Raw genomic sequence first — 24,610 nt, 5'->3', positions numbered from 1 at the left:
AATAATTTTTCAACGTTCATGAGAATGAACTAAACGACAGATCACATCAGTGTTCAAGTCACGCTCACCCCCAGTCTAGACAGCAGTAAATAAAGTATCATGATTATTATCGGCCCGCTTTCTTATTTGCGTGTCATAATTATGTATAGGACCACAATATAAATGTGTCTTTAATGAGGAGATATATACAAAAAATATACTATGGTTAGAGGTTGAGTTATTGCAATCAACTGATTTACGGAGAAATGAGGATTAAACTAATAATGATGACATATATATGTATATTAAGTGGCCGCGAATTTCTTTTTTGTATTTTGTGACAGTAAAATACACGAGCAATTGAGAGTAGTTTGTGTTATTTATTGAATGTGCGCAGTAAAGTACGATCCTCCTGATAATTAAATGGTCATTCCGACTGTAGCAGCTTTGCTGTTACTCTTGTGCATCAAATTGTGGATAAGGTTTTGTCCGGCAGGTTCTGTCTTGCATTGGTTAACGATTGATCAGGGTAACAGCGGTTAACTTTATAATTTGCCTACTAAATATGCAGAGATTATACTGAATTTAAAGATAAATAAAATCCACAAATTTAGTGATCTTTTTAAAATTTACCTCCAGTCATTGGTCCACTTGAGAGAAAAGTAGCCAAAATTAGCCAAATGACAACAATAGACGAGTAGGAAGGTAATGAGGTTAATAAAGCAAGATTAGCCCAAACTAAAAATTTTTAAATGATCAGTACTGATATGCACTTATTCATACGATTTAGTTCAATTGACCAGGCAAATCTTAACGAATTGAATAGCTTGCGGAAGAAGATAATTTGATGTAATGAGGAACATTGCAGAAAAAAATACGAAGGCATCATCATCGGATGTTGTCTTACTGTCAACTCTCTCTTTTATATTTAATGCCCACGCAAATAATGTGTTTCTCCATTTTAGCAAGAAGCGAGGAAAATTTAATCTATAACTTCTAATTTGGAGAAGATGCATAATTCAATTTATAATTTCTAATGAATTTTTGGTTGTTTGAGACGCATAAATGGCAAGTTAGACCTATAACGTATAGATGGCAACTTGAACCAATAACAACCAAACTTTTAACCTATGAGAAGTTCAGCTCATCCGAAAGGACCAGCCAAATATTTTCCCTTGGACGATTTAAACGCAACCAAATGGCTATCGAAATTTCTGCCTCAAATTGAAAGCTAAACAATGCGGCCATAACCAGCCGAATATTTCCATAAAACTGAGAGCTAGATACTGTCTGTGCAAGTTATTCATTGGTTGTCTTGCCTGGAGGTTGAAAACGTGAGCTGCTGGACTCGTGTGGAAAGTGAAACGATGAACAAATATAAAGTTCTCTAAGACTTCATCAATATTTAAAAAAAAATCCAAATATTTGTAATAAATTTGTAATTCCTGGAGAACTAACCAGGAGCAAGTTTTTTTTTTGACAATAAGAGAAAAAACTAATACGATTTTTTGTTTTGTTTTCTTCTGTTATGTGCGACCTCAATTGGATTTTCTCCTAATTTTACAGGTCCAAAGTTAAGGTGCAGCAGATTTCAACTAAAGCAGTGAGTGGGACAAAAAAAAACAAAGGGAATTACGAGAATATTTTTATTGTAAAAGTATCTTAACAAATATGAACTTTCATTACCTTTCATAGAAAGATCGGTTGAGCATCTATTGGGAACAAATTTAGTTGTGTATGGCCTATGTATTTATTGATTGCTTGAAGCGAGAAGCTTCCGTCTGCCGCCACTTCTGCATTATCATGGCCGCCAATAGCCATGTAATAGTAGTAGCAAAACTCAAGGTGATAAATTCGCGGCTAAATTATTTAAAGCCTTAAAGAACCTAAAACGTATACTATGCAACCTAGAACAGTGTTATATTTCTTAAGAATTTGGCCAATATGTTTCTTAATGTGCAAGACTCTAAGGCAAAATAAAGGAAAGTTCGATATAATAAAGCAAAATCTTCAATCCGAAAAGAACAGCGATCCGACAGCGTGAGATAAATAATTCTTGTAAGGAAACGCAGCGCAGCTGCGGATTTTAAACCTTAAACAAAGCAACACAATGACGGTAAAATATTCACTTTACGTTACAATAAAACCGCAAGGAATATTTGCGTAACGAGTTCTTGATCTAGAACTGCTTCGAAAATAATCCGAATGCACAAATAACCTGTGAAATAATGCGAAATAATCAGAGCAACGCGATGTTTGTTTGACAATGTCATGAAGTCATTATAGTGCCAAGCTCCAATAACACTACAATGACTTGATGAAATAAATGATCTTATATGAGAGAACCACTAATGGAGAACCACTAATTGAACTATTTGTAGGTGTACTTGACAGAAAAACAAGCACCAATAAAAAGATCGTACTAGTTTAATGACATGACCTGTGTTAGGTACCTATATTGTTTAGCATTATATTGATGAAAAACACAATAGATGCAAAACATGCACTGAGCACATATTGTTGACTAGTAGACAACGTATATCATAGTTATTAGATGAAAATTCAGGTCAAAAAATACAACAGAACAAAATACTTCGGTAGGCTCGTATGATGCTCAGCTCATTGCCTATATTTCGGTTAGACATCAAAACCATGATATAAAAAATCACGAAAAGAGAGTAATAGTTTACGGTAGATAAGGAGCGGCGATTCCTGAACGAAACCTCAACCGATGTTTTCAAGGGTAAATGTATTTTCAAACGAGTAACGCATCAACTCTATGAAACTACCTCCAAATGATAAATTTTCAAGCAAATGATATATATAATCAAACGAAAATAAATTGTAGAAAAAAAGCCTAAATGATCCAGAAAATGAAAAAAGAGTAAGTTCCGCGAGTTCTATTACATAGTATATAGTCACTACATGAATTAGTATCACACAATATCAGTATGAATTATAGTAAATACAAATCAGTAAAGTTTGTACTTTGATCAAATACATATCGTAATGAAATAAGTGACACTCGAACATATTTTCAGGCAACTAGACCATGCTAATGCACAGTAATAACGAAAAAATTAAGTAGTTTATACTACAAACGTAAACGTATATTCATTCAAGACTGCAAGAACAAAATGACTTGCATCGCCGTGCTAACCAAAATGAAGCTGGCACTTTGGAAGACACAAAACCTAATATCGACATCATTGCAACGGAATTTACTGCATTTACAAGTATTTATCCATGAGTACTGTTTTATGGACGAGAAAGATGTGCCTCAGTCTTTTTATAAGTACATATTGAAAAATGTAACTCAGAATTTGAACAAAAAGTATGCGTATAGTGTAATTCGGCGTTGCGTAGCGATTAAACGTTGTAACTAACACATATTTTGGTCCTTTCGGCGATACCATTAATTACATACAGTACAGAAAAATATTATAGGACATAATAAGTTGGCCTAGTAGCTCCTAAATTGGTTCGTATTGAGCAAAAAATTGGCCCGGCGGATCACAATGCGATGTTTTTCTTATCACAAAGTGACGGCGAGCGGTAATCTGCGCACGTTTTCCCACATAGACAATAACTTTTTTCAGAATCGGTTACGAGTCTCGGCGCAGCCATAGCGACTCATAGCATAAGACATGGAGAAATTGTGGACAGGGCCAGTGCCTGCCGGTGCATAAACGGGCACCAGCGGTCGCAACGGAGGGCCGGCTGGAGTTTGCAGTAGTGGAGGTGCAGCTCCCAGTAAACTGGGGCGGGGACCGTCCATACGAATTGTACGAGGGTCTGTGTTCTGTTTTCTATGTGGGCCTCCGTTCGGGTACTGATGTAAACCAGCGTTCGGGTACTGATGTAAACCAGCGTTTCGATACCATTAATTACATACAGTACAGAAAAATATTATAGGACATAATAAGTTGGCCTAGTAGCTCCTAAATTGGTTCGTATTGAGCAAAAAATTGGCCCGGCGGATCACAATGCGATGTTTTTCTTATCACAAAGTGACGGCGAGCGGTAATCTGCGCACGTTTTCCCACATAGACAATAACTTTTTTCAGAATCGGTTACGAGTCTCGGCGCAGCCATAGCGACTCATAGCATAAGACATGGAGAAATTGTGGACAGGGCCAGTGCCTGCCGGTGCATAAACGGGCACCAGCGGTCGCAACGGAGGGCCGGCTGGAGTTTGCAGTAGTGGAGGTGCAGCTCCCAGTAAACTGGGGCGGGGACCGTCCATACGAATTGTACGAGGGTCTGTGTTCTGTTTTCTATGTGGGCCTCCGTTCGGGTACTGATGTAAACCAGCGTTCGGGTACTGATATAAATCCGAGTTCGGGTACTGACGTGAATTAAAGTTCTGGTTCGGAAACTGAAAAGAATTCATGCTCGGTGCCTGACGAGGATCTACATTCGGTGCCTGACGAGGATCTACATTCGGTGCCTGACGAGGATCTACATTCGGTGTCTGACGAGGATCTACATTCTGTGCCTGACGAGGATCTACATTCGGTGCCTGACGAGGATCTACATTCGGTGCCAGACGAGGATCTACATTCGGTGCCAGACGAGGATCTACATTCGGTAACTTACGAGGATCTACATTCGGTGCCTGACGAGGATCTGCATTCGATGCCAGACGAGGATCAACATTCGGTGCCAGACGAGGATCTACATTAGGTGCCTGACGAGGATCTACATTAGGCAAAATTGTTCTCGGATCAACATTGGACATAATTTTTGGGTCAATATTTGACATTATTCGAGGGTCGATATTCGGAATTGGAGGCTCAGAACTTTGCATGTTTTGGCTAAATTTGATCCGAGGGTCACGAGAATTCTCGGCCGTTTGAGGGATGCTCCGAGGATCTCTGTTGATACTATCTTGCACCTGCCGAGGGTCCCGCACGGCAGGATTTATCCTGGGATCTCTGTTAAATACATTTGGCATCGTTTCGGAGGCGCTAAAATTTTCTGCGGACAAATATTGGCCGCCATTAGTCAACGGCACTCCGGAGGCGCAAGACGATGAACCCAGCAAAGAAACTTCAGCGAGAGCGTTCATGTTCATCATTCCAGGTTTCCGAGATAAACGCGGATCCCTAGAAGATGTTTCAGAGTTTATTTGAGGCGGATTTGATGAGGGAGAAAGAGAATCTCGATGAATGTTCTTCCTCAACCTAGGGTCTGTATTTTCTTGAGATTCAAGCAATCTTGCTGCTAGCCTTGGATCTCGATCGAATGAAGGTGGATCAGGGGAGTCTGGTGAGGTTGGAGAACCTATTTCCTGATTCAAGGGTGAATTTTGAAGCGAAGATTTCCCGTTTGATGTACTTTGGCGAATTTTTGAGTTTGAGTTGCCTCGCATATCAATGTCAGAATTTCCAAGTTCGCAACGCAGGTCAACATCTTTGCCTGAGAAAAAAGCTTCACTAGCAGGAGAATGTTTTTCTCTCAATGAATCACTACGCAAGTCGTCAGAAAGTTTGGAATTGTGGTAATCTTCATCTTTTTTATCATCTTCAGACTTCTTCTCAGACGGCCTCTGGAAGGCTCCAGATGAGAGCATTTTTTGAATTTCTGAAGCCAACCTAGGAGGCAGTGACAATGGAGTAACCAAGTCTTTGGAATTTTTAGCATTGGTCGAAGCTAAGTCATTTGGCAAATAGGCAGATAAAGCTACGGCTAGTTTCTCCCGCATTATTTTTAAATCATAAATGAATGTTTTTTGAAGCAAGGGTGGCATTTCTTCGGGTAGTTTCGTTGAAGAACTTAGGAGAATATCAACAACCATTGCGCAATCCAGTTTCTCGTAGATCATTCCCTCCCTCAATGTACATGTCATCGAGAAAGGAATTTCTGAAGCTCCTTTGGAAATATTTTCTTCATTTTCCAGTTTAAGATTTAAAATAGTTTTTTCGAAGTTGCTAACTGCATTTTGTGAGTCGGAAGGAGGCGTTGGGGACCTTGGACTTGAGGCAATCGAATCGCTGCTCTTGCGCCTATCACCATTGGAGCTCAATTCAGATATTTCAATTGACTTTGCGTCATCTTGCGAGCTCCGCCTCGACGTGGAAGGTGAGTTTGATCGCCGTTCCAGAGTGGAAAATTTCCCGCATGCTTTCTTTAGGGCCATTCCCGACTCTGAAGAAGAGAGGGTAGGAGTAACAATGTTGTCCGACAGAATTTGGTCTAATATCGACGTGATCGACACGGATGTTTTAGGCTTCGACTCGAGAGGTATCACTTTTGGCCCATCACTAAGGTTAGTTTCAAGGGGAGGGCTGCCTCTAGCGACGGACCGTAACGACTGGTGCCCGAATCTTTGAAGTTCATTTGCAGTTAACTCAATAGACGGAGTAGGGCAAAATCTTCTGATCTCCTCCTCGGTAAGCTTAATTCTTTTGCTAGCTGGCGGTGACAAACGAAAGCTTGTGCTAGGTTCATGAACAACAGGTGGTGAAAGACGTTTCTTTGGTCTCGGTGCAAAGTCTACGAGTCTCCTTCTCGGTACTCCGACTTGAACCATCAAATCTATTAGTCTCTGCTTGTCGGCATCACTTTCGGCTCGTTTCAAAAGCCTAAACAGATTACGCTGTAAAGTTTTGTGGAAAGACCTTATGTTGTGAGCAAACAAATTCGGTGGCGGAGTATTAATAAGGTACTCTGCGAGATCTGTAATGCATGGGCGCAAGTTGACTTGATAACACGCAACAGATATTAGAGCCCGGATTGCAACGCAAAAAGCACTGCCTCCGACGTAAGGAGTTCTGACGAACTCTAGAAGAGCGTCAACGCCTTTCTTGAGTACTGGTGCAGTCATTTTTGCGATGTGAGGAAATTGAGTCAAGTCTGAAAGAATATGAGTAACGAGAGCAGCCTCCAGATATCGGACTAGATGGACAATTATTCCCTCATTATCGGCAGTTTTTAGCATGCCGATGAGCTTATTTGAAACTGCACTGATCTCGGCGTAGCTTTGCTCGTACTTATCAGGCTCCAATACGCCTGACGCAAGAAGAGAAAGTGAGTGTCGGTAGACGTTGGTGAAGACACGTATAGTGCGCTTGACGACTGTAGGTTCTGTGTCGTCGATCAATTCTAGGAGCTGTGAAATGAGGCCTGGCTCGGCCAACATCGTCATATACTCCATGATGACGAAGAGTTGTAAACGTCACCTGAAACAATAGAAAACTCAATGTTAAAAAAGCTTAGTAGTGGAATGGGACCAGAAGACATTCAAATAATAGCATTCATCTAGAGAACAATGTTTTTCATAAATATCTTTCACTATAAACCATGGAATGATGCCTCGGGAAGATAACAAATATATTATATTAAAATTTAGTTAACTTAGATTATAGCTTCATCCTGAGCTTTTGCAAGTTTATTGATTGTTGAATACTCGTTTGTACATTCAACTCTCCACAGCACACCTAATCTTCATCTTCATTTAGACTTGAATTAAATTCTGCGATGTGATCTAGTAGTATTTATTTGGTAAGTGATTGTTAGATTAATAATTGCTAGTTTGATGATAATCCTTAAAATGAACACCAGTCTAATCGCAAATGCCAATCAACACGTATAAAAATTAGAATTATAATGAAAATATAATTTTAATGCCTCTTTATTAATATAAAAACACAAACAAGCTAAGATTTGGGGCCCAGATCTACATGAACATATTATTCCTGCATCAAGATAGGCAGTTCTGATTATTTAGTTTGTTCCACACTTGAGAGAACAGGATAATTATCCCTACGTTTAGTAAAGAGGAGGCACATGGAAGCCATCCGATGCTGGGACTATTTTAATGATCCAAATACAAAAAGCAAGGCGCAGCCACTAACTCACCGTACACGTTAAACACCAACTACTTGCTACTAATTGTAAAGGTCGATAGCTAAGTGAAATTAACTTAAAATGAAATTTTTTATCACTAACTATGCACGCTCAACTCAAACTACCGACTACCAATTGTGAAAAATTAGAAAATGTGAGCCGATAATCGTGGATGTAATGACTCACCACATTCTACCAGATGTGTAGGTTAATCAGTAAGTGCCAACCATTAAGCTTAAAGGTCTATGACTAACCGTGCGCGATAATCACAAATTACCTCTAATCGCTAATGATTAATCATGAAGTTTTGCGTCAATAGTCGTGCAGGCTGCGTTGGTTAATCACTAAAACCTGACACTAGTCGTGAAAGTTATTTACCCTACCACTAATAGTGCTGGTTAATTACTGAGAGTCCACCGTAGTGTTAAATTACAGAACAATGTTGAACGTTAAGTAGCGTAATTTGTGATCTAAAAACGCAAACGTTTCATCTTCATGTGTCATACGTGAACTGTTGCGCTGGTTTTATTTTTATGTGCGCAGATGATGTAATGAGACAAGTGGATTATACTTATAAAATCAACAGAATCAGCATCATTATTTTATTACAAATGTAAAGTCAGGCCTATCATTAAATGAAAAAATAATGCAAACAGAGCCACAATTATTAAAATACAAATTTATAATGATAATGATATATATAATGATGAAAAATAAATAAATGTTTTAACGCAAATTATACTATAGAGTTGGAACGTTGCTCCACAGATTAGTCAGATTTGAATGGTGTTTAATTCATGAAAAACAATTCTAAATTGATTGTTGAAATAGGCTCAAATATTCCATACGACGCTAACAAAAATTCTTATACTTTACAACCATTGAACAGATCAATTAAAAAAGGTTTATCGCTAATGGCAAATCCCGAAATTTACTTTTAATAAATTTGCACTACGACGATTAACAAAGCAACTATACGTCTTAAGGATCGGCCTAAATATAAACAATATAGTTTTCTTGTCATTCCGTGGCAAAAAACAATTTATGATGTGTATTAGTTTTTTAGGCACGATGAGCGATCTATATATAGTGCCAGTTATTCAATATCGCACGGCTGCCGACGATAAATCGAATCCTATCACAAGGCCGCCATCTTGCCCCCCGAGAGGTGATGAGGGTTGCCGTATATAAGGCCCAGGGCCCAGCGGTGCCCGTAATGGCTTTACTACAAGGTGCTGGACACGCATGTTGATGGATAGCCAAGCATGTCGTGGACATACACAGCTGGGATATAGACTAGTTTAACAATGAGTTTAGGGCTTTTTGTGCACTGGCATGTTATGATACTTCCCGTTGAAATATTGTATAACTTCAATATCTGCGCATAGATAAGCTTTTTAAATTTTGAATGTGTTACCTACATATCCCATATCCTAGCTGAACAATATTAAACAAGAAGAGTAGATAAAAAAACACACGTGGCTACAATTAATTTCCTAAACGATGATGTGTGAAAAACAATCGTGAGGCAAGAAATTTAATGCACCAGATTTACAGTTAATCGTTTGAATATCACTACAAATGTCTAAGGGCCGCAATCGATCGATAATTATTTGCAAAAATATGAAAAATCATGTTTCTTCGTTCAAGTATTAATTTAATTCTTTAGTGAAATCATATAATCAACCATTCAAGTGGATAAATTGCCTTGCCCCAATGGTATGCCTAAAACCCCAAATATTATTTGTTGTGTTTGATGGATTAATTGCATTATGTCGCCGTCAAATGAAGTGTTTCATGAAGAGCTAAATTTAACTGAACTGTATACCTTTGACGAATATCGAAACATTAAATATGAAACGCTGTTTAAGATCAGGGTCAACAAATTAGGACTTCGTGAAATTATCAGAAACGTTTGACGCATATTCTATATCTTACGATAGTCATTTCAATTTTGGTTCCTCCTAGTGATTAATTTGATCTCCTGCCAATTATAAAGGTGAATGTTTGCGACAAACAGGCGGCGTTTAATGAATACAGGTTAAGGAACTTGACGTCTCTTACACAAATCAACGCAATGTTGGGAAAACTTTGAAAATAATATTTATAAATAATTGAGCTCATTACCTTCTACGATTGTTGCAATCATTAGTCTACGAAAACTAATAAAAAAACGCACACAGCTGATTGAAGAGAATAAGATTTCCAAGCAGACACGCCTAGCTATGACCGTAGAAGAGTTTCAGACAGAATGAAACAACTATAACTTCGTTAAAATGTTCGTAGATATTCGAATCGCACGATTCTAATCTCTCATTGTCTGTCCAAGTTGTTGGTTTGCATGGCAAATACGCCAGTATATTTCAGTTATTTTAATCACGATCATCTGTTGTGTATTTAAAAGTCCTTTAAAACTTGAAAAACCCTTTTCGGCCTTGTTATACTTGAAACATTCCCATTCATATTGTATACTTGAAACATTCCCATTCATATACTTAAAACACGCCGCTTCATATTGGTATCCCTGATACATTACCATTCATATTGTTGATATCATAAAAGTTAATGGAAGTTAGAGTCAACAAACTATTGAAAATAAGCTTTACACTTTTCAAATCAAGCAGTCCTGCATAGCAGTAAATTGTGTAAATTGAAACGAACGAAATTTGTTGTGAAGATACGTGATCCGCGCCGCCCGCAAAGAACAGCAATTACGGGACAATTTTGTAAACAGACAAGCTCAGACTTTCTTGAACGAGGTATTAATTCAAGAAAAATGTCAAAACTGTTTACGCTGAACCCTAAAAGCACGAAATCATTTTGGCTCTGATAAAAAAAATCTATTTTCTTCACTTTTGTTTATCACAAATGCGAAGGCACCCCACAGACAGAACATACTTTAAGATTATTCTTTGAACGCTCCTGAAAATTGAATCTATCATTCTTAATTAAAAAAAATCATGGATTATCATCAACCGAACATGGTAAGTCCCAACCGCAAGGCAAAAAATAAAACGTTCATTAGAACAAGAATAACGGCAAGGTCGATTATTTTGTACATTCATCTCTGCAGAAACGATAACAATAAATTAAATTCCACCCAGCCAAAACAGGCCTTGATCGATCGAAGATTGTAATGCCTTATTTCTCAGTAAACTACCTAGGACTTTACCGAATAATTCAGAGATGTCGGTAGTTCCAACACTCATTTCCTCGAACATAAGTGATGGCGATGAACATGCTAAACGCATTGTATATAGATCAATCGCTCAGCATCTGCCGTTTTCCACTCATATCAGTGAACTAAAAGAATCACCCACTCAAATTTTATGAGTTTTTGACAAATTTGAACTAACGCATTAATCTGTATGACTGTATCATTGACCTCATCGCGAGATTAGTTAAGGTCTAGGTGATCTCGAGTGTCTACGGATACTTAATTAATCCAAGAGCTGCCTCAAAATTCCCTTCAATTACTTATGTAATAAAATATGTACATCAATAAAATACTGTAGATATAATTTTAATGTTGAATTTTAAAATTTTAACCCATCTAACAAACTTGTGCGTACTAATGTGAATCCAGATTTTAAAATAGATATATTTGTTTCCCGATAATCTCAATGATATCTAGATAGTACAAGAGTACGGTAGTAGATATGAGCTCGCATAACCCCATTCCACCACCAATGTCAGGCTTATAATACACACTAACACCCCCTCCCCCCCCACACACACACAGTCAAATGTTACGTAAATTTACATTGGTCAGCCATGCATTCAAAAAGCTGACGCTTTTATCTGTCCGTGTATGCAAGACTGATCGTGTAAATCCTGAACAATCCTCAAAGAACTCCCTCATTTATTGTGCAAGTAGACCCAAAGACTCTATAACGACTTTAGCGCAGCCGTCAAACCGTTTCAATAGATTATTGATAATCAATAGATTCTTGATAGGTGATAGATAAATTTTCTTTAGTGAATCATTGCATAATGATGAAGGGAAATCTCATTTCATATATGCAATTATAAATTTTGTTATTTATTCTGGTTATTTTACGGGGAAAAAAGTTTTTCATACCGTAACATAAACTTGATCACAATTGGTGACCCTGATTGCTGAGCAGGCGAAGAAACCATAAAATATAGAATTTAAAAACATCCACCTACTTAACTATAGAGTATATCCTTAACATTTTTATTGGTTGATAAATACCAGATTCTTCAGCATTGAAGCCGAGCAAAATATAGGTTTCTTGGTGGAATTATAAACTAATTTTCATCTGAAACCATTATAAACTAATCCTTAACTCAACACGAGTCAATAAGGCATGAACAAACATTAAATCTTAACTCAGACTTAAATTCAAGTTCAGCTTTTGTCAAGATGCACTCGGAAACTTCAGACGTTAGTTTTTGTCGCGAAAGAAGTGTTCCCGCAAGTAAAAAAAAAAAGTTAACTACCATAAATATTAAATTAAATTCTATATACATTTGTTTGCTCAGAAATCGACATGTATCTAAAAAATCTAAAAATACAACTATCAATTGCCATCAAAGTATACAGTAATATTACCAATATGACAATATCTTTGCATTGCACTACCAGAACAGTGTGATCTTTCACACCCAAGGACAAAGCTGTGCGCGACAGCGAGCAAGGTATATATAGCAGTTGGCCTGAAAAACGTTTTCAGGCCGTCGTTTTCTTTCCTTGCTTCGTTTTCTTTCTTCGGAAGAAAGTTCACACTTCGCACCTGCGCGGTCATCACGCTACACCACTCATCTACGCAGTAAAATTTATTATTTCAAATTATTTACCTAGCTTCATACGTGCTGAATATCAGCTCTATTGACGCAATGCGTCGAACTCGCATTTAACGTTAAGCAATATGCAGCTCCTTATTTCCCTCAAACTTGGAGGCAAGGAATGAAGCCCAGTAAGAGATAATTCAGACTAGATCTTAGTTTACAAGGAAGTTGAAATTGATCTGATGAATGACGCGTAATTTATAAGTTTTTTTACATAATTAAGTCGGGAATTCAAGGCTCGCTTTTTGCAATAAGCCATACTTTCTTCAAGTTAATAACCTTCATTATTCAATTGGAAAGTCTAAAAAAACCATACGAACTCGTTTTTCACTATAAAAGCAACAGTTCAACTATAAGATAATTTCTTAATTATGAGCGACGATGCCGGTCTCCACAACCATATCATTCAATTTGCAGGATAGCCCCATCTCACCTCCACGGAAATCAAAACTGTATTCACAAGATCCTCAGAAAGCTCGGGTCTTCTCAAGTAAGTAAGACACGACGAACTCCGCAGAGCTTAAACAGAAATATATATTCATGGTATGAACGGGAAAGCAGCACTGCTATAGAAATTTATTGCAAGGAGAGTAGCACTTATACGGGCACCGATTTAGAAAAGAAATCATGGTACTGTAGCATGAAGACGCTTCAAGTTTTATTGTTCCTCTTGCACATTAAGGCATTCGGTCATTAGGTCTATATTAACTTTTTCTAGTTTCTCAAAAATTGAAATGCGAATTTACGTGAACATTTCGTTTTGTTCCAGCTAAAAATATTTCCAAGTATGCGTCATGTTATGCGTTAATTCTTGTAGAAAATTGTTGAAAAAAAAAGAGTGGAGCTTCCTTTGCGCGCGATAGATGTGCGTCATGAACTGCTAGATGCAAGTGTTGATTTGGATAGTCCAAATCGAAACCGAACACCTGCTTATCGACACCTAACATCTGTGGTGGCGACGACCCTGTTCAGTATTAGTTGAAAGATTCTGAATTATATTATTCACTGTAATATCTTCAGGTAGAATCGGGAGTTGAGCTCAAAACAGATATTGGAATCACGTGATCAAAAGTTGAATTCGGAACTTAAATTAAACTTTATTTCAAGGCCATCCAAACCCTAGACATTATCTTCCCAGTTGTTTTCATTGGGCCGTGCATATATTTTAGCCATAGATTAGCCGAATTTAAGGAAGAACCGATTACTAAGTTTTTTTTATAAAAAACGAGCATCGTAAAAATAGTGCCCAGGCGATTTTGAGCCACTAACTCACTGGAATAGTAAGGCCAAATAAATTAAACACATTCACCCGAAGTCCGACTATCATTCAAGCAGCAACGCTTACAATAGGTTAAAAATCCTACACCAAGATGTATGTAAATTTTCGATGCTAAATGTATGACTTCTACCCCTTTATTCCACAGCCGCTGCGGTTGTCACGGCGATGTTTCGGGCACTAAAAATACGAGCAAGTCTCTATAGAGATTAAAATCCTCACTTCTCCCATAATATTCAACGTTAACGACAAATATTTTTCAGTTGGGACATGCCTCAAACGTCAGCGAAAAATATTCTTCAGTTGGTACAAGCCTCAATCGTCAACGAAAAATATTCTTCAGTTGTGACATGCCTAAAACGTCAGCGAAAAAGCATCAAATGTCAGAGAAAAATATTACTCAGTTGGGACATGCTTCAAACGTCAGCGAAAATATTCTTCAGTTGGGACATGCCTCAAACGTCAGCGAAAATATTCTTCAGTTGAGACATGCCTCAAACGTCAGCGAAAAATATTCTTCAGTTGTGACATGACTCAAACGTCAGCGAAACAGCATCAAATGTCAGAGAAAAATATTACTCAGTTAGGACATGCCTCAAACGTCAGCGAAAATATTCTTCAGTTGGGACATGCCTCAAACGTCAGCGTAAAATATTCTTCAGTTCGGACATGCCTCACAACTCAACTTAAAATATTTCTCAGTTGGGACATCATTCTTTAAAATTTGTCAACCGATATTCATTGAATGTATAAAAATCCATTTGTGGAGACCGAAAATGCGAAATAGCAACGCTACACATGTTGAAAAAACTGGCTTCAATGATTATCTGGTGGCAAAATCCTATGGAACACACCCGAAGACATTAATTTTAAAATTTAAAACAAAAAATAATATTTTGATCAATCAAATATGGTTATGGTGATAATGCAACGGTTTAGACCGATTACGAATAATTCTTCTTCGTGGCTAGCTAACCATAGGAGGCTATGCACGGTCAGCTACAAAGCCGTGCGTCAGGATCAGAAAGCGCGACACCGATGTTTGTAGAACAGAGAAGGAAGCGAAAGAAGAGTGAAAATCGTGTAAATTTTGCGGTGTTAGTAAATTAATGTTTGGTTTCGGAAAAAGCACAATGACCATCTTTTGGAAACCTCACACGTGCTCTAGACCTCACACATGCTCTAGAACATGGTTCCCAAAATTTTGCAGGCTGGCGCCCCCCTTGACTACCCAGTTAATTCCCCAGTCCCCAGATTTTGAATATTTAAAAATATATATCTAGAGACCCCGGACAGGTAAAAAAAACTCAGGTCTGGGTGGAAAAACCCATCACTGGGAGCCGTGTGTTGTGCATAAATTGTCAAACAAACGTTCGAACTTCTGACTTCGACATCGGACTGCCGACCCTTCTTCCTCGCCGCCCCCAGGGGGGCGGTAACGCCCACTTTGGGAACCACTGCTCTAGGATATTGTATAGCACTGTTGAGAAACGTTGAGTTTTCATGTTCAAGACGGAATTTATAGAAAATATAGAATAGTAGAGAGCGCTTCTCACACCCAATTTAATTCGATGGAAATAAGTTGATGATGTGCTCGATAATGTCCACTTTGTCCAGCAAACGGATAGCGGCCTCGAAAACTTGGTTCTGTTCCCGCCACTCAAGACGGGACCGCCATAACACTTCCGCTGCGCGCCAAGTTAACGGTAGCCGTATTTTTGTTCTTGCCGACTTTTCATTTACTCTACGCTTCTAACAGCTGATTAAATTCTCAGCTATTCAACAGTCTAAGTCTGAATTAATATAAATTTTCACTAAAACAATTAAATATAACAACCATGAACTCAACTCGCAATAAGGACGAACGACCTAAATGCAAGCCACATTCAGCCAGCCAGTGGCCCGCCACTTGCTCCGACAGGGAGACGGTTGGCTGAACAGTTGCCAGATATGACTAAACGCTCCAATTGATGCATAACATTTTCGTACCGCCGGAAATTGAAGAAAAAAATAATTCAATTCGAAATGAACAATTTTTCATGCAGTTTGTTGGGAAGTTTCTTACAACCTAGTAAAACACTGGTGTACAAATACGTAGAAAGTTTCGACTCATCATGCCAAGGAGCTCCACTTCGCCGATGACGAAATGAGAAAATAGTTGCCACTCGACGACCTCCAGGCGACTGTTACAAGCAGCTAGATACGGATACCCTGCTAATGCGTTATTCCTCTATGAAATTGTAAATTTTACGTGCATTCCTAGCTGGATACGTTTTGAATCATATGCTAATTCATCTTCAAAATACCAACAATTCATTGTCGAAATAGCTTTATACAAAATTATTTTTTCTGAATTGATCATCACTGTTGAGGGAACAGACGATTTTCCACAACATGAAAAACGGAGAGAGAAGTATTAGATAACAAAAAAGTTTCTGAGAATGTTTAGTCGGGCAGATTTAAATAGAAGCAGATTTCGATTTAACTTCATTAAAACGCTGCTTGCAAATGTAATTTTTCATCTGAAATGCATACAATTTCGTTTAAAGAACGAATGACAAAATCAACCGAAATGAGGCGCACCCAGACTATATAACCAGGAAATAACCCCCAGTAGTTACCCGCAATCGCTCAAACTTAATTAAACTCATTAACTACAGAATTTCATTTTCACCCATACCACACGCTTTTTTACTGAAATCCGAAAGTTACTTCCAAGTACGAAGTAAGACATATGCAAGAAAATACTTTAATTCAGGAAGTTTGTCTTAGGCTAATTTACTAAGGATGAGATAGATCGGCCTACACCCGCTACGCCACCATAACCGGAAGCAAACCGACCGTTCGCTCAGCTCTCCTGGTCTCGCTGTAGTGAAACTCTTTTAAAATCCACAAATACTGCCCTATCACTGTCACACATCGGGTAAGCGTGTTATTAATTTCAATAGAAAACCCTGGAATACGGGTATAATTAACTATTAATAATGGAAAGTTTTATTTGTATTAGTGGAAGAATCTATTCGTGTTGGGAAGAGGGTTTAGTAACATTGACGCGAAAATGTTAGTTCGCAGCACCGCCCGGAAAAGTTAATATTATGCATTTTCACAGAAGGGACGAACAGAAGGTATGGAGTTTTCAACTGATCTAAAACTATGTACGATTTACAGTAACATTTTGCGAGTTCACAATAGTCCCCCTGAATGCGAAAAATATCATAGGTACTCTTGCAAACCTAAATAATGAAAGAGCTAATTTGCAAATTGCTGCCGGTGAGTAACGAGTTTCCTTACTCACGAAAAAATTCTTCTGGAATTTCTACAATAGCAGAAAACGACTCCTCGTAGTATACTTTAAAATATCATGTGCTAGAAGACCACCAACATGCAACATAGGTTCACTTTCAATTGTTCGTGGTAGGGGGCAAGTACCAGTCAAATATTGATCAATGTCGCCCGCCACTCGCCAGCGTACCCTACTCTCAATCGCACGTGCTGCGTGGTAACTGTGATACCTTCTCAAGTGAATTGCTAATCTTGCCCACAAAAACTTATTTATCAACTTCAACCAATCAATCTAAATAGCAGCAGATGTAGATATCGTTAAGAGTGGTTTCTTTCCACGAAGCAACTTTTATTTTCAGATGTGAACGTTTTTTGCAGTTGGTAACAAATTATCCACGTTCAATATTTACACGAGTTGGCAGGTTCAATAACTCAGACAAGCATATTTGTTCACTATTTGTCCAACTTCCAGTAAGGTTTTTCAGTTCTGGCACGCTCACGGTATCACATACATTGTGCCAATTAGAGAAGGAGGCCCTAGTCTTTGGTTAATCCCACTCCCAATAATCTATCACTAGCAATATTCATGTTGAAACACTTTCTTCCTACGCATTTTTATAAGCTCAGCACAAAAAAAATTTCAATTATAAAATGAGGTTCCAAATTGCCGCCATTTCCATCGAATCAATGTAACTGATAATTCATAGAAGATTCCGTAAATAATGAAACGAATTCCATAATTTCAAACGAAGTTAATTCAATTGATTATTTATACAATTGTGAGGAACAGCAAATACACTTTTACCAACAACTGAAAATCATTACAAATGAAATTTGAAACAACTGGAACAATTGTGCAGTAAACCTACACAACTGTCAAATTGAAAAAAATTTTAGCCATATTTCAAAATGTCAAGCGCAGTGAACTGTCGTTTTTGTTAGTAATTAGAATGCATTCAGGCACGTAATCAAGGCCAAGACTTGTGTTAATGCATCCCTACGCGTTCACGTCACAAATATATCGCGACACAAGGCGCACACACGCCGTATAATTCATCCCCACGAACGCATAAGCTCCCCAACACGCCAACTGCACACAGGCACAGATGTCCGCTTCGCGTGCACACATCAGACACGCACACGACATGTAACCTGCACATACGCCCAGATGTCAGCCCCTCGTGCACACACGAGATACGCACACATGTTACTCGTACATGCGCGCAGCTGTCCACTCACCGCGCACATGCAGCTACGCACACGCCTACGATCATAGACTACATGTAGACAGTCACCGTTCACCTTGAAGGTCACACTAGCTTTATTTACATGGCTTTGTTTAAGTTAGATTTTTTGTCGTATTTTGGCATACTGAACCAATTGGCCAAGTCAAGTTACCTACTACTTTCCTTCAGACCTTCACCAATAGATTAAAGGCGGAAATTAGAGAGTTAGGAGTCGATCAACTCCAATTGAGGTAAATAGGGTTCATCCAGTAAAACGCTGTACTTTTTTGTTAATGCCTAGCCTAATCAAGATGAATCCCCAACGCTTCTCCACAAGAGCCTACGACTGAGAATTTGCTAGCATTATACAGAAACCGCAACATGCTCTGAAGTTCTCAACCTGTAAGGTCGCTTTTGCTCGAGCTGACAGGAATTAATGTGATACATAATTACCAGTAAAAAAGTAATAATTTAACATTTAATTAATATTGAATTCAGATATTGAAGGAAAATGGACGCAATAAAATAGCCATGTTGTCTCAAACGACGGAAAGTAATCGCTCGAACATATTTCCAAAATTTCTACAGTCGGAATAATAAGCATCTAGGTACACATCTAATGATCTACGCTAATAATAGGGAAGTAGATGCAACACAAAGAACCGCGTGGCCACATCAACAACTGCTTAGAAAACTGACGACGAGCCTTGAGAACGAACGCACCGAACCTGGGACGAGTGATGCGAACAAAGACGGACAGGAACACCGAAATTCCGGAAATTGACAGACGAGAAAGGACGTAATACGTGACACTAATTTGAACGAACGAACAAATTTGAAGAACGTAATGCGTAACACTAATTTGAACGAACGAACAAATTTGAAGAACGTAATGCGTAACACTAATTTGAACGAACGAGCAAATTTGAAGAACGTAATGCGTGACACTAATTTGAACGAACAAATTTGAAGAACGTCATACGTGACAATGCACTAGTTAGGACGTAATACGCGAAAATGAATAACGTAGTAAGAGGAAACACATGGGATAGTAATAACGTTATAAGCGAAATTTTCAAATTAAGATTGGAAGCAAAAATCAATCATAAGCGCTAAATTTAAAATAAACAAATCTGAAATTTGTAAAAAAAAAACGGAAATAGAGCCGGAAGAATTTTGCGATTGAGAAAAAGTAGCTACGGCTTAGACTAATCAATAAATAGTAATACAAGCCATGGGTGCGAGTTCAATTAGGATGCATTACCCCAATAATTAACAATTTCAATTAATTCCAAACCCCTTGTGTATAAAATGAAAGCACCTGCAATATAGGTGAACCTTGCCACTGATAAGAAACCGAGTACGCATGTTTTTTCTCTTCTAGTATGTTTGATTCATCGCTTAAGATGAGGCGATTACTTCTTCATAGCCGTACTTCACGTGTTCAGAACAGAGCGACTTTCTCTACACAGCCTGTGGTTTAACTGGTTTTTGTAGAAAGAATCCCAATACTATATCATCAGCCCACGGCCACCGGAACGCACGTAGCATGGGCGAGCTCAATCTTGAGTAAACAGTGTCAACACATCAGGAGATAAGGTCTAAAATAGGCTTGGCTAATGGCTTAAAATTGTGAATTTTCTCTCGAGATTCAGCGCACCTGAATTAACCTAAACGTTAGGCTAGTGGATATGAATGGCTCGGTTGTACCTCATGACGCAGCCACGCATCCGGTCTACGAGATACCGGATTCATCAGGAATGAAACCTAGACCACTTTTGCTTGCAACTAAAAAATCAAGTTTTTGTCTATCAGTGTACATTTCATAAAATAGATTGATCAACACGCTAAAAAATCCAGAAAGCCATTTTGGGGCAGATTTCTAAAACAAATACATAACCATAGGTAAGAGTTCGAAAAGACAGGAGACCTTGCTCGTTGCTCCTTAGCCCCCACATTCCTCAAGCGATCCCAAGCTAACCCCCAACATTGCCGTCCCCTCACCCCACTCCCGCCTCTACTCGCTTAAAGTTGCCAAACCGACGAGATTTTCTTCTATGTGCACAATTTTTTCTTTATACTCACCTCATTAAGTTATACATTTAGAAGGTTTAAAATAATTTAAAAATTAATAGCGGAGTAGCGGGCTAGAATGTAGAGAAAAATATCCGTGTGAGATAGAGTGAGAGTGTACAAAAACTTATTCGTCGTGTATATGGGAGACGGTCCGAGTTCAGCCGATCCAACATGGCGGACGCTGTGACTCACCGTGAGAATCTCATAATCCACGACTTACTACACCAAATGAATACTTGACGAAAGCACACCCTGCTGAAAAGATAGTTAGTTATATGAACATGATTAATTCAATAGATAATCATACAAATTCCTATATAATTTGATAACAGCGATATCGATATGAGAAATGAGCTAACTGCACGCGCGGACTGTGTGGCTGTGTTCTAGACTACCCTGCATAAGTGGCTATTTCGAGAACTCTTTTGATATCACATTACCTTTAAAATTCAAAATATTATCAGATAATTATTTGTCTTGATTCGCCCTAAGTAATAAATAGAGTGATCAGTGTCAAACAATTCTGACAATATCGATGATGGGCCTCCAGATAATTGCAAGCTTCGGCAGCTGCAGCGATGATACGTGTGTAGCCTCAAACACTCAGACGTAGAATGATCAAAGAAGAAGCCAAAATCGGCTGACTGGCTGCGGACTGGCGTTTGGCTGGAGATTTACCCAGCCAGCCACTTAAACTCAATAAAATTGGAAATAAAGTTTGATAAGAAATGTATGAGTTACATTAAAACATTCCTTATAGAATTTGTCTGACAGAAACCCCTGAACTATTTAATGGCTTTGTCATAACTATTTGAATAATGGTATTTTTAAAAAGTGATTTTATCCATACTACGTATGTTTGAACCGTTGGGTGCCTAAATCGCATTATCGTAAACTTTTTTGTTGTAATTAGCAGGTATTAATATAAACATCGAAGCTAAATTCGTGTTGGGAAGTCACCATCACAAATTTAAACCTTTAAATTTATCTTGATATTTTTTTGCCCATTGGTGCATTACAAGGTAGGTTCTGGTACACTGACTGATTGAAAAATATTTATATTGTACTACATGGCTCTTTCCTCGTGTTCAAAACAGATGTGATATGAGTTCATATTTTTTATGTATGAATTCATCTGCATTTTTTATGAATAATAAAATTGAATCTTCATATTCAAACATAATCATAAAAATTACAATTTATACATCTATCAAAAGTGTTGTTAACTCTTTCATACATTCAATTGAATATTAATTTTAGAAAAATTGTTATTATATTAAGCACTTATGCAGTTTGAATGGAGAGAGTTTCTATGTCACATTTGTAAATAAATTATGAAACAAAAACCTTTTAAATCAAGAAACTATTAACTCACGACCTTCATAAGACTTTGATTTAGTCGATTAGGATTACCATGCTTATGTGAAAATAATACAATTTACAATGAAGAATTATTTCATCCAATTTCTGATATAGAAAGACAATACTTGAATCGTGTATGTCTGATTGAGTTAAATTCGAATCAAACTTTTCATTCGATCTGTGAAATGATAAAAGATAAAAATGTATGAAAATATTATAATGCCTGGTAATCGACATTCTACGTAAGCTGTTAATCTTTATCCGGGAAGCTCATCCACCAGTTTTAACGGCGGTGTTGACTACCACTCTTTACAGTCAAGTGGGCTATGCACTTAACCACAGCCCGACGTCATCCGAAAATAATTAAATCCAATCTACAATGTATTCTGTTGATTTAACAGAAAAATTTCTATTGCCTTTGAACTGCGAATTTTTTTCTGGAATTTTGTGAAGATATTTCGATTATGTTAAAGCGAGGACTAAAATGATGGTGCCTGGCTGTCAGGCAAAATCATGGGTGAAATAACTGTTTTTGCTTCATTTATCAATACGGAAAATTTTCCTCTTAGAGTCTCGATTTCACTATCTGAAAACAATTGAATGTTGCATTATAATGTCATTATAAACTAATTTCGATAAATGTTAAAATATTTTCAATATCAGTTCATCTTGTAAATTGCTGTGGTAACTGATAAACTCGTTTTTCGAGTGTTGAGTTGCTGCATATATTTAAGTGTACCATAGAAAAGGTTTTCGAAAGCACAACTTAGAAAACGGTTATAGTGGGCTAACTACGTTAAAAAATAAAACTGATTCCATAAAGGAACAACCTGGCAGTGGCAGCATGGCAGGCTATTATCATAGGCATAGCATATCGTTTCGGATCTCACTACTGAACACTATAACGGGGGCTTTTGGGGGTATTTTTGCCGAATTTATAAATGCAGTCCAAGGAAGAACTTTGAAGCATTGGTATACTCATACTGGTAAAGCATAGTATAATTGTGACCGTGCTGAAGGAATAGGCTCGTGGAGTGCAGGGTGGCACAGTGGTTAAAGTTAGAGTATTAAGATTGGAGCAGAGAGTTGCAGGTTCGATCCCAGCTCTGCGCGGCAGTTTATGGTTAGAATCGACAAGAGAGGCCGGGCCGGGCGGTTAACTAAGCAAAGAAATTTTGAAGCATTGAGCTGAGAGTTCAAGTCCGCAAAATGCTGTGGATGTTCTGCAATGTTAAGAATCGGCGACAGGCCAACGGTCTAATAAACGCTGGGACCGCTATTACCGCTATGATATCAAACTATTTCACGCGATGTTTTCAGTCTTCCATAATTTCGAGTCCGTGGAGAACGGCTCTTAGGTGAAGTCCCAGACAGCGGATCACCTACGTTGCCTTCCCACCTTTGAGTCTAGAAATTCACGTATTCGAAGGTTTTTATCTGATAGAAAATGCTGCAATATTTCAGGAGAAAATTGGTTTAAATTTAAATTTACAGTAGTGTTGAGGGCATAAAAATAATTTTGTTAACGGCATTATTTTACTCTTAAAAATGAAATAATTTGTTTACAGTACTAGACGTTAAGGTTGTGCACTGGAAATTAAGCGACTTGCAAACCATAAACGTACAGCATTTTTGGCAACATATACATAGATATCGATACATTTAAAAAGTTGCGAATTTTTTAATGTTATTTCTTCAGCGACTGAATTTCAAACTCTTAGCTGGACACAAAAAATGATTGAAACATCTAAGAAAATGAACTTCATTACGAAAATAATGAAGCCACTCAAAAGAATATTTTTTGTAATTTTAATTTTTTGTATAAAGATAATATTTTGTATACATTTTATTTTGTTTTTTGTTTCAATCTAATTTTTTATTAAATTTACGTTTCAATGAGTTTATAAAATAGAAAAAACAAATTAATTAATTCATTAAAAACTAATTAACCAAAACTAACTAATTAAACTAATACTAAAAACTAATTTGACCCAAAAAACATTGAACCATTTAAATTGGCAAATATTTTTCATCATTTATTTTGACAATTCTCGGTTATTCATCATTTTTTCTGATTTTCTCTCTTTGCTTTCGCTAATAATTTTTCGCCAAGATTACGAATTTTTATTCACATCAGGTTCCGAGGTAGCACTTTCCCCCACATTCCATAACTTTTTGCAGCATAGCAAAATGACAATAAATAAAATTTTTCGTCGTAGTGCAATTTCTTAATCTAGCGTTTATTTACAGATCATCATCAATAAATCACCGCCTCAACTAAATTTTTAACATAATTATTAAGCTAAAAACTTACATTATATACAAAACATGTCTGTTTATATAGGAGGTTTACTGGCACGACCAGGCAAGATAATATAATGTGGTCCGACAACGACACTTCAGAGGCCAGCGTAACTTGCAGCAAACGTTAAAACTTCCGCTCCCAACAGAGTCATAATAGCGGCGCTTTTTAACAACGTACTTAATAATAGCCTGAACTATAGCAACGCTCAGTAGCACGTAAGGGATTATAGAGAATAGAAAAAACTGAGTAATCTCAGTAAAAGCGATAACAATGTAAGCGTGAACAGCGTTAACAGCAACAACGAGAAAAATTGTAACTTGTAATAGTAGTGTACATATAAGGTTGGCATGAAATGCCACAAAGAACGTGATAACGTGCGTCAGAGATAAACTTTACACATCCGCCATGATGGCTTGTAACCCGACACAAGCTTCGTGTTCA

At 37.7% G+C, this 24,610-nt stretch overlaps 1 protein-coding gene across 2 annotated transcripts; it reads right to left on the bottom strand.

Annotated features, from left to right (window-relative positions):
* Window positions 1-2,817: 2,817 nt before the first annotated feature.
* LOC108671857 lies at window positions 2,818-21,101 on the bottom strand. Of its 2 annotated transcripts, none has more exons than XM_018159454.2 (3): window positions 20,943-21,101; window positions 4,285-7,163; window positions 2,818-3,840 (listed from the first exon to the last, which is right to left on the bottom strand). In XM_018159454.2, the coding sequence occupies exons 2-3, from the start codon at window positions 7,136-7,138 to the stop codon at window positions 3,575-3,577; spliced, it is 3,120 nt and encodes a 1,039-aa protein (XP_018014943.1). In that variant the 5' UTR covers window positions 7,139-7,163; window positions 20,943-21,101; the 3' UTR covers window positions 2,818-3,574. The 2 variants fall into 2 exon arrangements, with proteins under 2 accessions (XP_018014943.1, XP_018014951.1); XM_018159462.2 differs by having other exon boundaries at window positions 4,309-7,163.
* Window positions 21,102-24,610: the final 3,509 nt, after the last annotated feature.

This window comes from Hyalella azteca, unplaced genomic scaffold (assembly GCF_000764305.2).
Source record: "Hyalella azteca isolate HAZT.00-mixed unplaced genomic scaffold, Hazt_2.0.2 contig9858, whole genome shotgun sequence".
Taxonomy (NCBI): domain Eukaryota; kingdom Metazoa; phylum Arthropoda; class Malacostraca; order Amphipoda; family Hyalellidae; genus Hyalella; species Hyalella azteca.
This window is presented reverse-complemented; position numbering and strand designations above follow the sequence as displayed.